The sequence below is a fragment of the Pleurodeles waltl genome, chromosome 6 (genome assembly GCF_031143425.1).
Source record: "Pleurodeles waltl isolate 20211129_DDA chromosome 6, aPleWal1.hap1.20221129, whole genome shotgun sequence".
In the NCBI taxonomy this organism is placed as follows: Eukaryota; Metazoa; Chordata; class Amphibia; order Caudata; family Salamandridae; genus Pleurodeles; species Pleurodeles waltl.
The window spans coordinates 955,271,363-955,289,602 of record NC_090445.1 but is presented as its reverse complement, the minus strand read 5'-3'; the positions used below and the strand labels follow the sequence as shown (position 1 = coordinate 955,289,602).

The window sequence follows — 18,240 nt, the reverse complement described above, 5'->3', positions numbered from 1 at the left end:
GGCGTCTCAGGTCCTCCTACCGTTTCCTGCAGTGGGTGCTCCTCCTGCTATAGACCCCCAGGGTCTGTACGTCCTTGTCGATGGCACGCCACAATCACTTCTTTTGATGGGCTCTGAACAGCAGAGGTAATACAGACAGGAGGACACCATTACACATGCAATCCAGCCTGTCACACATATGAACCACAAATCCCTTTTCCACCTCCATTGGCACATACATCACCCGGTGCCCACCATGTACACTACCAACAGACATCCCCCTCCAAATGTCACAATGCCTGCACACACATCTCCATGCAACCTTCCCACATGCATCGTGCCCAAGGTGTAGTCACCTGTTGGTCTGGAGGCCCATACAGCTGTCAATACGGGGGCAGGACCCCATCCACCAATCGCTTCAACTCCTCTGAAATGAAGGCAAGGGCCCTTTCCCCAGTCACACGGGACATGGTAGGTTCCAGACACAGGTCACAGCAGCACACGCAGTGTAGGTGTTCTCCTATGGAAAGTCAGGAATCAAGTGAGGTTATAGACAGAAAATGGCGGTCATGTCCACGGCGGTGTACACCGTCACCACAGCTGATCCCCATTGGCCACTGTACTCCATAGAGCCCCATGTTAGCCAAAGAGGAATTGCACAGCAGTGCATGACTGCCTTCCGCCATGACACCCAATGTCGGCGGAGTTACCTCACTTCCACCTGTCCCCAGATACAGGACAGGTGGTCGCCATTTCATGGTCGTGGACTACATATAGATCTTCCATAACTGCATCATAGCCGAAAATTGTGCATACATTGCCATTCCCACTGTCCCATCACATTAATGCTTTATGCACACTGAGGTGGTGGTTCCATTGTTCAAATTGTAACAGCCTACTTACTCTTGTGTCCCTTAGGTACCTACCACTGTGGATGTATAGAAGGGGGAGACAAACCCCTGTGTACAGACCTCTTGTGGTCTTGGCTACACTGGAGGACAGGCACATTATACTCACCTATAGACTGGACAGGGCCACAATCACAGAGCTGTGTGCCCAATTGGAACTGATCTGATATCAGCTATGGGACATATACCCAATATTATTGAAGGCGATTGACGGTACCCATATTGCGTTTGTCCCCCCACGCCAGAATGAACAGGTATTCAGGAATCGGAAGAGTTTCCACTCACTGAATGTTCAAATGGTGTGCCTGGCAGACCACTAAATCTCCCACATCACTGCCAAGTATCCTGGGTCGGTGCATGACACCTTCCTTCTGAGGAATAGCAGCATCCCAAATCTGATGGCCCAACTACAGAGGCACAGGGTGTGGCTAATAGGTGAGCCAGAGTCCCCACCCACTGTATGTCAGTGTACGCCTTCAGGTGTTATCCCCATAGGATTGTGAGGCTAAAGTTTGTCCCTCAATATTTGCAGGTGACTCTGGCTACCCAAACCTATCGTGGCTCCTGAGCTCTGTGAGGAATGCCAGGACAGGGGCTGAGACCCGTTATAATGATGCACATGGACGAACCAGGAGAATAATCAAGAGGACTTTGGTCTACTGAAGGCCAGGTTCAGATTCCTGCATCTGACAAGTGGATCACTGTGCTACTCACCTCGGAAGGTCTGCCAGATAGTAGTGGCATGCTGCATGCTGCACAACCTGGCCCTCAGACGATATGTGCCTTTTCTGCAGGAGGAGGGGACTGGAGATGACCCTGTGGCAGCAGTGGACCCTGAGGACAGTGAGGATGAGAAGGCAGAAGATGGGGATGTAGACAACAGAAAATCAGTTATACTTCAATACTCCCAATGACACACAGGTGAGACAGTGCAACTGACCATTACTCTGACTATTAATATTTTTCTGTGTGGCTGTAGCATAAAGGCATTCACGTCCTTTGCATCTCAACTTCCAGTCAGACAGCTATAAGACATTATTTATATGCTGTCGCAATGTTCAGATCATTTGCACTAGATGTGATTGTTCCCATAAATGCATATTTTCAACACATAAAAAGGTGTCACTCAAATTGTGTTCAAGGGTGTTTATTGTAGTGCAAATAATTGACTGAAAAGTGCACTGGAATGGGTTGATGGAAGAGGAAAGTCCAGGGTATTGTTCAAGGCTGTTTGTAGCACAGGTCCAGTGTCCAAGGAACAATAGGAAGGGGAGAAAAGGCAATTCAAAGTGGACAAGGTGACAGGGTGGGACACAAGGGGCACAATCAGGAGAGTCTAATTTCCTGGTGGTGGTCTTGGTCTTGGCAAGTGTCTGGCTTCTGTCTGGGTCGCAGGGAACAGCTGTGGGGCAGTTCACCTTCTGCAGGGAGAGGGGTGCTGTTGGCCTGTGGGTCCTGTGGCGGGGTCTCCTGCCCACTAGCTGCAGCGGAAGTGGAGGGCTGGTCAATAGACTGGCTAGTGGTAGGGGACGGCTGGTGTGCTGTCCATTCCCTCATGATGTTGGCCATGTCTGCCAGCACCTCTGCTATGGAGATCATGGTGGTGTTGAGAGCCTTCAAGTCCTCCCTGATCTCCTGATGGTGTTCCTCCTGCAGCTGCTTGTTCTCCTGCATGTTGGTAAGGATCTGGCCCATCGTGTTCTGAGATTGTTGGTAGGCCCTCAGGACATTGGTGAGTGCCTCCTGGTGCACAGTGGTCCTCCCAGTGTCCCTGTTGCCCTGTGCCTGTGTCCCCTAAACGGTGTGCCCACTGCCACTAACACCTGACCCTGATGGTCTTGGGTGTGAGGTGTGGACTGGGGTCCCTGTACAGGTGGGCACACTGCTGACTGACGTGTCCTGGGGACAGAGGTATGGGGATGATGGCTGGGTGCTCTGGTGTTGGATTCTGATGGGGGAGGCTCTGTGGTTGACTGGAGTGGGCTGGGGTGGCCGACTGATCAGTGGTCCCTGATGGGCCAGGTAGTTCTTCCAGATCCTGAAGTCCAGAGTTACTGTCATCACATAATATGGAGAACGGATATTCGCCACCGCAACGGTAAGCGGGATTTACTGGCAATGTCATGATGATGGCCTATATGTATTCTTTCTAAACAAACCAAACTTAAACTACACAAGCATTAGATATTCTAAAATTATAGTAATACCTTAAATATAAAATGTACCCACCGCGTTCAAATTATAATATCTCGTCCACCTCCATATACAGTGTAGTGAACTCGGTAGCCACACTACATCATCTATAACTTTTGACTTCTCCATGCACTGCTTATGTACTTTCATATTACATCACATATACCATCTAAAATTATAGCATTCATCACAACACTTATGACTTCGCAAACCACATCATTTGTCACAACACTGTGCCCGATAGAGTTATACTTAATGTAGTGTGGCTACCCACTTCACTGCACTATGAATGGAAATGCGAGATTTATAATAATTTGAAGGTGTGTGCAAATCGTTAATTATACATTTGAGGTATAATTATTATTTTATAATTTCTAATGTTTGAGTACTTTTAAACTTTTAGGTTTGGTTAGTCTAGAAAGAAAACATAAAGTTTTCCTACTACAGTTTTTCATTTTATATCTCTCTCTCTCTCTTTCTAAATATATATATATATATATATATATATATATATACACACACACACACACACACACACATACATGTATATATATATATATATATATATATATATATATATACACACACACACACATAATACATACATGGTCAAATAGAAAAGACTGCTGAGAGGTTTGTAAAAGTCACCAGAACTAAAACATAGCAATATAGCACCGTATTACAAATATACAAATGGCAACCGGTACATAGTATAGTAGCTTGCTTAAAAAGGTTCTGTTCTGTTCTGAGAAGTGAACAATGGCCACTGACTGGAATGAAAAGGTTTGGGCTTTGTTTACCTTTGTTTTCCTTTCTTGAATAAATTATTATTGAACCACTGTTTGTAATGGTAAGGACCAATGGATTTAGGCACTTGGGTGGATTTAGCATTTATCACATAATTATGGATTTACTGAATTTGCCTCCTAATTTGCAATTTTGTTTAGCAAAAATGTTGTTTCTGCCTCAAATGGATTGAAACAATACTGAGAAGGAATTTCTCATAATTTGTGTTTTTGCCACACAATTTAGGTAACCTTTTCCCATAATTTGATCATCCATGCCACATAATCCTAGTAGACCCTATAGTGTAAAAGCTCTGCAGAGTAGTTTGGGAGCTGTCATTAAGATAATTAAGGTAACCATGATATATTTCCTTATTTCACAGTCCCCAGTGAAATATGGGTTTTATACCACTGCCTTTTGTGCAGCATGGTATGCATATGTTCTAAATAGATGGTATTCTTCTCGAAAAGGCAACAGAAGCAGTTTATCACTATGTTCTTCAAACTTGAAATGCGTTCCTCCAATGTGTTGCATAACCAGCATCAGGAAAACATCACAAGCATTATGGCCTGATTACAACTTTGGCGGAGGGGGTTAATCTGTCCCAAATGTGACGGATATCCCAACCACCATATTACGAGTTCCATAGGATATAATGGACTCGTAATACGGCGGGCGGGATATCTGTCACATTTGGGACGGATTAATCCCCTCCACCAAAGTTGTAATCAGGCCCTATATCTGCTAAATGTTTTCTGCAGAAATAACATAATATGAAATAACTGATTTCTCAAACATTAAAATGATTATTGAATACCACGCTAGGCTGTGCACAAGTCAATTACAGGTGTTGTGGAGGTAAACATAAAATTGCTTATTGGTGATCAACTTGAATTATACATTAAGCTACTGTTATCTACTACACTTACATTAATTTATTTGTTTATGGAGTAGATATAATTAACTTATGAAGAGACAAATAGGAGCATGTCTCTGAAATGTTACATAGTATAAAGTGGCAAGAAAAATTAACACAAATACACTTTGATGTTTGGGTCAGCAATGAGACTGATTCCCCAAAGCATTTGTGAGTATCCGAAATAGTACGTAGTCCTACTTGCCATTTGTGAATTATTCACAAATCGTCTCACTACCTATTAGTAAAAGTGCAAAGAGGTCACAGTACTTCCTATTTTAACTAAGCATATTTTGAATAATATCTGAATATTACCCTTTTAGATGTCTTAGGGCACATTCTCAAAGGCATGTAAGTATGTAAAATAGTACTACAGAAGTACTACTTTACGTATTCAAAAATGCCTTTGTGAATTGGTCCTAAAGTGTCCATCTAATTATACTATTGTTCTTATTTTGAGTGTCATTACAGACCCACAAGAAAACTAGGTAGCTGTTATTATATTACACAATGGTGTTTCCTCCAACATTTAGAGATGTGAGGAAGAATATGGAATAATGTGTGGTAATGGCTGAAAAGTTTTCTGCCTATTGCTGAGGCTTTGCCCTATGTTCCATATTGTAAAAACAAGTCAAATGATCTATTTTCCTGCAAATGTGAAAATCTACACACACCGGAATAATATGCAGCTTTTGGTCTATGGTTAATCTTTAGTAGTAAACACATGCCAAATTTTATATGTGTGTGAATATGGAGATAACACAGTAATTTATTAGCAGAACTCCAAATATCTGGCAAAGGATATTTTATTTACAAATCTCAAGTAAATTAAGAGCATTCAAGTGGTTGAACAGTCACTCTAAAATATACACTGGACCGTTTTATTATATAATAAATATTGTTTCTCATATTTACACAAAATATGTTTTAATTTTGCATTTCTTTGTCAAACAAAAAATAAAATGAAAACATTTAACAAGTGAATTGGAGTGTGCAATTTTCACCCATTTAAAAAAAACGTATTTTACAAGTGGCAAATTAGTTAGTTTCAGACATTGCTTTACATTTACTATTCATAAAAAAGGTATAACATTTTTCCAATGCATGGGTTTAACATGTTTACATAGTTTTTGTAGCACCGTTCTTTAACTTCTTGAATTATCCGCAGCTTTCAACATTGTACCTTCCCTTAAATACCTTTTCACTACAGCTGTAATATTTATTATAGGCATAATTATAGAAAACCTTGACTACAGAGTAGGCAAAAATACATACACAAATATGCAAAGGATAAAGACGATGGACAGATTCACAAACACCAAAGGTAAAATGCTGGAAATTCACAAAAATCTAAGGTAAAATGCTGGTAATTTGTTATGGTAGCATAATGTCTGGAGCCTGAGCAAATTTCAGGCCATTAAAAGATTCAGTAAGGGTTATTAGTGTTCCTGGGGTGGTGCAGTACGTAACATAGCATTTACTAGTGCAGACATTCCAGTAGATGAAACATTTTGCATGTGGAAATGTAACCAAAATTTCCTTTTAAATGGGTAATATTTATTTTCCTCCGTTCAAAAAGTCTATTCTTTTACACCTGTGTTAAATGCAGAACTACTCCCTCCCTTTTCTAATCATGTAAACACGCCCGTTCCTGCTTTTGATAGGCACAAATTTGTGAACATTTTAAGCTGGAAAACTCCTGAATTAGGTAGACAAATACTCTAAACCTATGTGTTCTGGGCAATCATCAAATTCTAACCTTAAATGTTTTCTCGCTGGTGTGAGAATCTGTAGTCTGCAAGATAACAAAGAGTTATCTGCATCAAATGCATTTCCCACAGTTTTCTGACTAAAGTTTGATCTTGTTGCCTGCAGGCTATTTCTACATCAGTGAAATAGGCATATTAACCCACCAAACTATCTCGCACTTGTTAGAATTAGTGACCTACAGTTTACATATGCACATTGATCCCATGTGCTACCCAGTAACATTTGATACTGCAGCATAGAGAATCTCTTTCTTTTTCTGCTACTTTCTTTACTTTTTTCTTCAATTTCATTTATCTTCTATTTTGTCCCTCTTTAGCACTAAGGTGGTCATTACGAACACGGCGTTTTGGCCCGCCATGCCGGCATTGGCAGCTGAAACCGCCAGCCGGCATTTCGTGCCAACCCGCTGCATTATGAACATGGTGAGGGCCACCATCGTCAGCTCAGCCTGGCGGTGAGTGGAAACACCATCCGACAGGGTAGCTGCACTACCCTTCGGAAAATATTTCCTGATCCACTAGCCTTTCCGTGGTGGGTTATCCTGCCAGGGAAAGGCTGGCGGAGGGGGTGCCTGGGGGCACCTGCACTGCCCATGCACTTTGCATGGGCAGTGCAGGGACCCTGCTGCAGTGCCCCGTCGCGCAGGTCACTGCCCGATTTTCTGGCAGTGATCTGCACAACGGGTGCAGTTTCACCCGCCATACAGAGGCATTGGCGGCGGCTCCATGTGGAGCTGCCGTCAATGTCCCGGCCAGGCCTTTCTGTGGGCCGGTGGGCGGAAACAATGTTTCCACCCGTCGGCCCACAGAAAGGTCCTTTATTTGGCCGGTGGGGATCCGGGGTCGCTGGCGGTCAGTGTTTTGATGCGCAGCATTAATACAGCGGTTGTTACTGCCGTGTTCATAATGACCACCTAAGTCCCTTTTCCTCTGCAGAATGGCTTTTCATCTCTTTTCTCTTTGTTTTCTATATGTTTTGCTGAGTCCTCTCTCTTTATTCTTTTTGTTTTTCTGCACTGTTTTCTGGTCAGCTGTCTAACCATGACCCATTTGTTTTAGCTTTTCTAACTCTATCAATCTCTCATTCTTTGCTTGTTCTTTCTAGGTCTGTTTTCCTATTTCTTGCATTTGCCCTGTCGCTCTAACTTATTTTCTTGCAGTTTCTTTTAATTTCTTCCTGTACACCTTTCTAGGTTTCTGCCATTGTTTGTTCTTCTGCCTGCTATGTCTTTTGGCAGTATATATACTGTACAGTGGAATGTAGTGAAAAAACAACCACCCATTGGTTTGTGATAAAGAGATGATGAAGATGAAATTGACTTAAAGTCATAGAATTTTCACCTCTGTCTTACCCTGATTTGTACCTTCATGACCATAGCAAACTAAAATATGAGAAAACAATAGCTATAATTTTAATTTAAAAATATGGTGGATTGGATATATTGGCCTTTCGAAGCATACCTTCTTTAAATACAGTATTGTCAAATGAATGCATGAATGAGTGATTTGTGAATTTTTCAGAGAATTCTGCAAGTGAAATAAAGCAGTGAACAAGAAATTCAGTAAAGATATATCACTTTATGCAACAATTGTTCTCATATTCAAGATCACATTTGACTACGCTATTTGTGAATCTTTATCACTTGTACTACAATTCATAATGAAAGAATCAAGACCAATCTCTATCCTTATCCATGCCTTTGGCATAAAACATATTATGGTTTTTCTGCAATTTCATATAGTTGTATTACTCTTGATATAATAAATACAAAATGCTTATGTAATTCAAAATGAGACAGAAGGATTCAGTGAGATAGGAGACAACATTAATTATTTTAATTTAATTATTTGGTGGATAAGCATCCTGTTTCATATACTTCTAGACTAAGGGGGTTATTCTAACTTTGGAGGAGGTGTTAATCCGTCCCAAAAGTGACGGTAAAGTGACGGATTTACCACCAGCCGTATTACGAGTCCCTTATATCCTATGGAACTCGTAATACGGCTGGTGGTATATCCGTCACTTTACCGTCACTTTTGGGACGGATTAACACTCCTCCAAAGTTAGAATAACCCCCTAAATGTTATATTAATTTGTAGTATTCTTCAGTGTCGTTTAACACATTATCTATTTCATAAGTTGTGTTCTTAGTATACTCAAGTAAATTCTCTATCTGTAAATTTTATAGAACTTTATTGTCAACTGTGACTGGGAGAAAATAAACTATATCAACTGAATAAACTACATAAACGGATTAATTTTTGTATTCTATTGTGATTAAGCAAGAACTCCTGCTGGAAGTATGATTTTACTTTAAGCAAGTCAAAGAACAGTTTATCAAGTTTTATTGAAGCAGTAAATGACATTAGTAAACATATTCTTCACCCTTCCGAATGTTATGAACTTTCATGGTGGTATGTTTAATTAAAGATTCACAATCTCCTATACAAAACAATACATCAAGCAATAAGTGATGCTGCTTAGTGTAATAGTTTGTCCTGCATCACTGAACACATTTAGTTGGTAACTTATTGTCCTGGTTCCATCCTTCTTGTCTTTGTTCCTGGTGAGCATCCATTTACTTCACGCTTATGTAATGCAAACCATTTCTTTAAAAAAGACTGAAAAGTATCATTTTATTTTTTATTTAAACTCCTTAAGTAAAATATATATATTTAATACCAAAGTGTAGCAGACCTCTTAGAGTTATGTTACTTCTGTTTATTTAGAAATGTCTTTTTTTTTAATCATAAGCTCTTTTATTCCTTGCTTACCCTGGTTGATGTAGGTTGGTCCTGTGGTTGATAGTTTTTACATTTCCTTCAAAGCTTTTAATTACATTTCTTCTGATGCACACACATGGAGGCCAAAGTGAATTTTAAAAGGTTCACGCAGCCATAAAGTTACTTTGTAGTACTTGAATAAGTTGAACCTATAAACATTATTGAAATGTTGCTTTCACTTTGCGTAGTGCGTCATGCAGTTTCCTGGAATGTCTGTCAGCTGGTGTCCGATAGAAGTTAACAGTATTGGAAGTGGCTAGTGCGGTGATGTCTGCCTCACAAAAGGAATTAATCCTCTGTTTCAAATGAAATTGAAGCGCTGGATCTGGAGTAAATGTATATGGAATCTCTTGGAAAGCATGCACCTGGCTCACAACTCTTGCAATATTCCTTTAAGAGAAATAAAAAAATGCCAATTAATTACTTTAATCAGTACTGAATAAGAATATGTTTTGTTTATGTACTAGCATGTTTCACACAAAGAATTAAAATCGGTTCAAGAGACTGTGAATTGCCTTTTTTATGATCACGCACAATCCACTATTATGACAACAGACATAATAGGGAATTTCTGTTGAACATTTCAATACACTAGACTAAAATTGTCATTCATATTAATACATGCCTTTTGATAATACGTGTCCTTTCATAATACTGTCCCCCATTTTTAACTTAAACAAAACCAACTTCAAGATCAGACTTGACATTTCAATTAACCAGGATTCCATTCTCAATTTCCTAAACAAATGTAATATTCATAAATGATTTTATTACTCACTGATATGGACTTCTTGCCAGCCAGCTCTTGTACCACATGGATAAGTATGACTCTTTTTTCAGTACTCAATGCTCAAAGGGCCTTATTTAAGAAAAGTGGCGCTGCATCCAATGCGTCACATCCCTAAGGCCACCATGTGCGCGCGTAATTATGATATGGCGCAACAAGCCAGTATCAGGAACAATAGTTTAAACATTTTTGATGCTATTATGGCGCTTTGCTCCACTAGCGTCAAAAATGTTGGTGCTTGTGGAAAAAAGTGCAAGGAGGCCGTTTGATTACAATAGGTGTGTCCTTTTGATGCCTGCTTTAAGCAGACATTAAAAATGACGCCAAAAATGGCGCATTGAAATCTTGTAGCTCCATGTGATGTTGTTGGTGTCGGAAGTGATGTTGCGGTCACCTATATAGGCACCACCCAGGTGGTTGCTTTAATCACAACTTTCCACGCTAGATGCGCAAAACTTTATTAAGAACTGGTCCATATGTGTGTCCAAACTAGGGCCCTAAAAACAGGATCACCTTAACCCTAGTAAACAAGTCAGCAGAACGGGGAGGCATGAGTGGGTGTAAGGAATCTGCAGCTAGATGGAGTCTCTACCTGATAATGCGTTACCAAAGGGAACAATCTTGTCATGTTATTAAGACTTTTAACTGCAGATTACTTACCTTTGATTAAATACTGAAGCCTTATCCTCCTGGTGGTGAGCTGTGGACAAATGTTTTCAGACTAGAAAGTCCTGCAGAACTGAACAGGCAAAATGCCCATCCCTGTAACCTGACTGTCCTGGCAGTAGTGGTTGACAAACATATGAAGTGACACCCATGTTGCAACCTGACAGAAGTCCAGAACTGGGACTCCATGAGCTAAAGCTATGGTTGCACCTTTTTCCCTGGTGGGATAGGCTTGTAAGCCCTCAGCCGGGTGCTTCTTAGCCAGAGCATGGCATATCCTAATATATAGAAGGACCCAGCGTGAAATTGTCCGCTTCTGTACTGCCTGACCCTTTTTTGTTCCCACATACCCCACAAAGAGTTGGTCATCCACCTGAAACTCTTTTGTTTGGTCAAGTTAGAACAACAACGCTCTTTTTGGGTCCAGCTGGTGGAGTCGCTCCTTTTCCCTAGGAGAAAGCTGGGCAGGGTGACAGCTTGACCCAGATGAAATGGGGTTACCAACTTTGGAAGAAAAGAGGCAGAGGTGCGCAGCACTACCCTGTCTGGAAATATGTGACATAAGGGGGCCTGGATGACAAAACATGTATCGCACTCACTCTCCGGGCAGATTTTATTGCCACTAAGAAGGCTGTCTTGATGGTAAGCACCTGGAGGGGACAATTGTGCAGTGGCTTGAAGGGAGCACACATGAGGTAAGTGAGAACTAGATTAAGATCCCACTGAGGCATGATAAGGGGGGTAAGGGAAACATATGCACAAGCCCTTTTACAAACCTCTTTACAATAGGGGATTTAAACATAGATGGTTGGTCAGGCAGCCACAGAAAGGCAGACAGAGCAAAGAGATTGCCCTTCAGAGCGCCCAGAGTGGAACCCTGACGGCAAGAGAAAGAATTAAAAGAAAACTATCAGCTAGAGAAGCAAAAAGAGTATCTAAAGACTTCTCTGCACAACATTTTACAAATCTTTGCCTATGGCAGGCATATACAATTTTTGTGAAGGAACACCTGGCTGCCAATATAACATCACAAACTTTTGTCATAAGGTCAAAAGCTGTCAACTGTCACCGCTCAATCTCCACGCATGAAGGCGCAGAGTTGTCAGGTTCGGGTGGAGAACCCTTCCCTGCTGCTTTGACAGAAGATCCTCCCGAAGAGGCAACCTGATTGGAGGATCATTACTCATTTTCAGAAGCTCGGGATACCAGACTCTCCCTGCCCAGTCCAGAGCCACAAGGATTACTTTGGCCCAGTCATTCTTGATCTTCTTGAGAACTCTGGGCAGGAGTGGTATGGGTGTAAAGGTGTACAGAGGCCTGAGCTCCATTTGTGATGAAAAGTATCGCAGAGCGATTGCCACCGTGGAAATTCCAATGTGCAATACTGCTGGCATTGTGCATTCTCTTCTGAGGCAAATATATCTAACCAAGGCTCTCCCAACTGCTGAAAAAGACCTTGCACCTCCTTTAAATGGAGACACCACTCATGGGCTGCTAGGCATCAACAGCTGAGTTTGTTCGCCCTGGCATTTAGAAAACCTGCCAGGTGGTAAATCACCAGAGTTATGCCCTGTTGCTCCTGCCATGTCCAGAGATGCAGGGCCTCTTGACAAAGGGTCCACAACCCCACCCTGCCCTGCTTGTTGCGGAACCATATGGTGGTGGTGTTGTCCGTGAACACCCGCATCAACTTCCCCTTGACTAAGGGAAGCTATGCCTTCAGTGCTAGTAGGATCGCCCAGAGCTCCAGCATGTTGATGTGTAGTCTGTATTCTGCCAGAGACCAGAGTCCTCTGATCTCCACCTCTCCCAGATGGCCGCCCCACCCCAGAAGTGGCACGTCTGTCACTACTGTCAGGTCTAGTTGGGGAAGGGAGAGGAGCCTGCCTCTGACCCAATTACATTTCATAATCCACCACTGCAGGTTTTTCACAATTCCCTCTGAGATCTGGATCATGTCAGAGAGATTGCCTTGATGCTACACCCACTGAAACTTCATATCCCACTGCAGAGCCCGCATATGCCATCTGGCATGTTTTTCCAGCAGGGTGCAGAAGGCCATGAGGCTCAGCAGCCTCTGAGTCAGTCTCACTGAAACTCAGGATAGACACCAAAACATCAGTATCGTAGCCTGAATATCCTGGACTTACTTCTCAGGAGGATAAGCCCGTCCAGAACAGCTCCTATGAAAGAGTGTGTCTGAGAGGGAGTCAGGTGTGACTTTGGCACATATATAGTGAACCCCAGTGAATGCAGAAGGTTTGCTGTAGTCTGGAGGCGAGCCCACCTTCAACAGCCAGTCGTTGAGGTAGGGGAAGACTGAAACTTCTAACCTGTGCACATGAGTTGTGACCATCACCACAGTGAACACTTGAAGGGCACTTATAAGGCCAAATGGTAGCACGTGAACTGAAAGTGTTAGTGGCTTACCTTGCACCACAGGTAATGCCTGTGGTAAGGCAGGATGGGAATATGAAAATATGCATCCTGTAAGTTCAGGGCTACCAACCAGTCTTTGAGGTCAATGGCAGACAAAACCTGAGCCAATGTGAGCATCTTGAACTTCTTCTTGAGGAAGAGATTTACGGTCCGTAGGTCTAGAGTGGAGGAGATGATGGTGTATTATTCCTCCAACTGGGCCAGCATGGTCCTGCAGAACCAAACCAGGAGTGCTTTGAGGCTGCAGCTGCTGGGGGCTGGGTGGCAGATGACTTCCTTCCTGTAGACTTTCTAGGTCTGAAGGAACCTCACCCATATCCTCGCATACCCTGGGTTGGTTGCGTAGGACTGTGGCCGGCATAAGGCTGACATGGCACCACACCCCTTCTGTAGCCACAGTGGACGAGGATTTGCTGAGAGGCCCAAGGACTTGGTCATAGCCTGAGATTCCTTAAAGCACTCCAGCCAAGTCTGCCTTCTCAACAAACAAGTGAGGCCCTTTGAAAGCCTTGTCCATAAGGTCTGCCTGGACATCCTCTGAAAAACCAGATGTCCTCTGCCAGGCATGGCATCTTAAGGTCACTGTCAATGCAACCGCTCTGCCTAGCAAGTCAGTTGTACCTAAGTCACACTGAATGGTAAACCTAGCTGCATCCCTCCCATCTGCTTGGGAGAATATGGCCCAGGCCTCTTCTGGGACATCAGGCAGCACTTGTGCAACCATATCCCAAATAGTATGTGAGAAACAGCCCAATAGGCACAAGGTGTTCACTGACCTCAGTGCCATGTTGGTGGAAGAAAACATCATCTTCCCAAAATGTTCCAGCCTCTTGGATTCCCTGTCCAGGGGAGCAGAATGGGAAGTGGAGGCTTGGACTACCAAACTCTCAGGGGTGGAGTGTTGACTGAGAAAGCCAGAGTCGCCTGGCACTGGGCGATGTTGGTGGGTGATCATCCTATTCACATGACAGCCACTAAGGGCAGCTCGAGGTCGAGAACCTCAGCTGCTCTACGCACTGCCATTGCATAGGAAGCTCCCTCCTTCTTAGCTACAGTGGGTAGAGAGAGCAAACCAGTATCTGGAGAGGTGTCTAGACCACTGGCCCCTCCTAGCTCCTCATACCAGTCCAAACTACTGTCCAACTGGTTCTCCAAACGGTCCAGTGACCCCTCCCACTCTTCTCTCATGCCTAGCTGTAAATAATAAAGCTCAGGCAATGATCAGGCACCGTCAGTGGCAGAATTGTCAGTAATCAGGATGGGGCTAGCGCTGGTAGCACCGGGAGCATTGGTGTCAAGACCGGTGCCAGAGAAGGTCACCTGGGCATGATTGGAACTGGTACAGATCCAGATTTGGATCCATGAGACCCCATTGGAGCTGAGGCCAAAGCTGCCGGTGCAGGACCATATGGAGGCCTCCTATGACTCCACGAGGCCCAAAGCCATGTCATAGGTGTAAGCCTGCTCGAATACACATGCATGGGGTTGTGAAACTCTTTGATTTGAGCGGCTGTGGATCCGGCTTCCAGAAACAGAGGGAGGCGCAGAGTCGAAATGGACAACGGCTCCGCAGAATGGTGCTGGGAATGTCGACATACGAGGTGAAGACGAAGTCCTCTTAGACTTCTTCTTCTTGTGCCTCTTCCCCAGGTGCCCGAGGACCTCAAATGGGATGAAGAAGACTTCAGGTTCCTGGAACAGTCTCGCAACCTCCTTCTTAACCAGGATCGAGACCGTCAAGGACTTGAGTGTGCTGGTGTCCCCAACGGCTGGGACACAAGCGCCATTAGGGACTACTCCCTCAAAACCTTCGGTGCCATGGACCAGCAGTGTTAGAATGACTTCAATCATGGTCGTGCTCGGGGCACCAGAGGGGGGGTCCATAACCATTTATGGTAGAGTGACAGGCACCACATGGTTTGAACCTAGCCTTCCTCGAAGACATCCCAAAAAAAGGCCTGTCAAAAAGCGACAGAGGGGTAGCTCTCTCCAGCTGTGTGCTAACTGATGCAGAAAGAAATGAACCTATGCCGATGTGCCTGGGTGGCGCCTATATACGTGACTGTGATGTCACTTCTGGCACCAGCACGCCACAAGGAGCTGAATGAAGCCACCCGACAGTGCGCCCAAAGGGTATTGCTTGAGCAAAAGTTTCCTGATCCAGTATGATGCCTGGGGAAAATCAAAGGTAAGGAATCTGCAGCTAGATGTCTCTATTAGATAGAACCAGCTAACTACCAACCTTTCATGTGTAACTCAACCACTGGAGTAGGCCAACGCCAAGAACATAGTAATAGTAAGCAAGACTTCACTAACATCAAGCTAGTTTTTAGACTAGTCAAAGAAGTGGTGCTCGTTGCCTTGGGTGATCCCTAGCTGTAAGTGGTTAGAGGTGATATCACTGGGCTCATATTGTTAAATATGGCAGCTGCATTTATCACAACGGACCATCAAAGCCCCGTAATTTATCTACACCATCAAGGCATCAAGACAAAAGGGGACTAGCTCTTCTTTCCATGAAGATTGTTGGCAGGTAATTGCAAGTTCCTCAACATGTATCCTTACCCTAAGTATTAACTTATGGAATACACTGGGGCCAGCCTTTTCACCTATGTTGTCTAACCAGTTGTATCTATCTAACTGTGATTTACAAAACCAGAGATTGATAGCATCAGAGTCTTTACCTGGAAACCTGATGCCCATTCAACTAGGATATTGGGCTGAATGTCCGAAGTCAAACAAATGTGTGGTGAATCAGTCTGAGTGCCTTACGGTACTAAAGGAAATGTTACAGTAAACCATTTGTAATTAGTCATGAGTCAAATTTAGCAAATTTCGTTCTGACATCTGACTTAAATCTAGATCCAAAACATAAGTATTCCAAAACCAAAACACTTTAGCCTCTTCTCACCTAATTGAATGCCTTGTCAATCTCCAGAACTATCGCCACCCGGAGGTATCTTTTTGATTCTCAACCTGTAAGAAATCCTACAAAGCCCTCATACTATGATACTAGTGTCTACTGTTAATGAACCTAGTGTTTTCTTTCCCATCCTGCTTTTTAACCAAATCTTTGACTCCAGGGTCAACAGTAGCCCTCATGCAAGGAGTACCATTGACCCTTGTGTAAACCATTCCTGTCATGGGCACTAGGCCTAGGAACATGAGTGGTAGGGTTTTTATTGGGACAAGTTGGGGAAGGCTAAGTGATAAGATGTTTGTGGATCCATGCATATTCCTGTAGTTTACTTCACAGAAATGCAAGGAAAAATAGTGTTTTTATTCAATGTTTCACCTTTGCAGGTTATTCTGGGTAAAAACAAATGGGGAATCCACACAAGTTTTCAGAAAAGTCTGGGTTTGGTAGGTTTCCCTAAATAGTTCTAGATCCCAGGACTAATTAGTACACTTTCCCCAGTTATCTTTGTCGCCACAGTATGTTTTGGGCCTTTACCTGTTGCAGGCACTTGGCCAGGAGACTTGGGTGAATGCTATGTGGAAGGAAGTTTGTGGCTCCCGTCAGATTCCAGATCTTTGCATCGCTGAAATGTGAAGAAAATGTCTTTTTTTTTAATTTTTTTTTTTTTACAAATTGTGAGGTTTGCAAAGGATTCTAGGTGACAGAACATGGTGAGAGCCCCACCATTCACCCCATTCTGGATTCCCCTGGATGTCTAGTTTAGAAAACTTATAGGTTTGCTAGGTTTCCCTAGGTGCCGGCTGAACTAGAGCCCAAAATTCACAGCTAAGTACTTTGCAAAAAACGCATCAGTTTTAATTGGAAAAATCTGATGTGTCCATCGGGAGACTTGAGGGAATAAGGTGACTCCGACCAGACCTCAGAACTTTGCATCGCTGAAATGTGTGGACAATGTGTTTTTTTAGAGGAATATTGAGGTTTGCATAGGATTCTGGGTGGTAGAACCTGGTAACAACCCCACATGTCATCCCATTCTGGATTCCCCTATGTGTCTAGTTTTAAAAAATGTATCTGTTTGCTAGGTTTGCCTCGGTGCCGGCTGAGCTAGAGGCCAAAGTCCACGGCTCGACACTTTGCCTAAAACAAGTCAGTTTTCAGTGGAAAAATGTAATGAGTCCACGTTGCATTTTGGGGCATTTCCTGTCGTGAGCAATAGGCCTACCCAAGCAAGTGAGGTCCATTTTTATCAGGAGACTTGGAAGAACACAGAGTAGAAGAACAAGTGTTACTGCCACTTGTCTTTCTCTACATCTGTGCCTTCCAAATGTAAGACAGTGTGTAAGAAAGAAGTTATCTTGAGAAATGCCTTGTAATTCATATGCTAGTATGGGTACCCCCGAATTCAGAAGTGTGCAAATAATCACTGCTTCTAAACCCCATATCCTGTGCCCATTTCAGAAATACATAGGTGTCCTTGATACCTATTTTTCACTCTTTATATTTTACCAAATTAATTGCTGTATACCCAGTATTCAATGAAAACCCATTGCAAGGTGCAGCTCCTTTATTGGCTCTGGGTACCTTGGTTTCCTGATGAACCTACAAGCCCTATATATCCCTGCAACTAAAAAGGTACAGCAGGCTTAACGGTATATTGCTACATAAAATCTGTTAGAAAATGTTTTATAGAAGAAAATGTAGGCAGAAATGGCTGTTTTTTCAACTCAATTTCAATATAAATTTCAACTGTTCCTTTCTATAAGGAAAACCTTGAAGAATCTACACAAATGACCCCTTGCTGAATTCAGAATTTTATCTACATCTCAGAAATGTTTAGTTGCCAGGATAAACCATTGGTTTTACATCCATTTCTGTCACTAACTAGAAGGAGATTGAAAGCACAAAAAAGAGTAAAAATGGGGTGTGTCCCAGTAAAATACCAAAACTGTGGGTACCTTTAGAATCCCCAAGATGTTGACAAACAAGGACGCAAATTGTTATGGATGGCTTATGTGGACCAAAAGGTATGGGGCCCTAAACGCAAACTACCCCAAATAGTCAAAAAGGGGCTCAGCACTTGGGGGTGGGGAAGG

The 18,240-nt window shown here is 43.0% G+C and overlaps 1 protein-coding gene across 1 annotated transcript in view; it reads right to left on the bottom strand.

Annotated features, from left to right (window-relative positions):
- Nucleotides 1-8,880: 8,880 nt before the first annotated feature.
- Nucleotides 8,881-18,240, bottom strand: part of KNDC1 (kinase non-catalytic C-lobe domain containing 1) — a 523,355-nt gene continuing 513,995 nt past the window's right edge. The window contains exon 30 of the mRNA XM_069239773.1: nucleotides 8,881-9,725. Within this exon, the coding sequence (XP_069095874.1) occupies nucleotides 9,494-9,725 (232 nt within the window). The 3' untranslated portion in view covers nucleotides 8,881-9,493. The remainder of the gene's footprint in view (nucleotides 9,726-18,240) is intronic.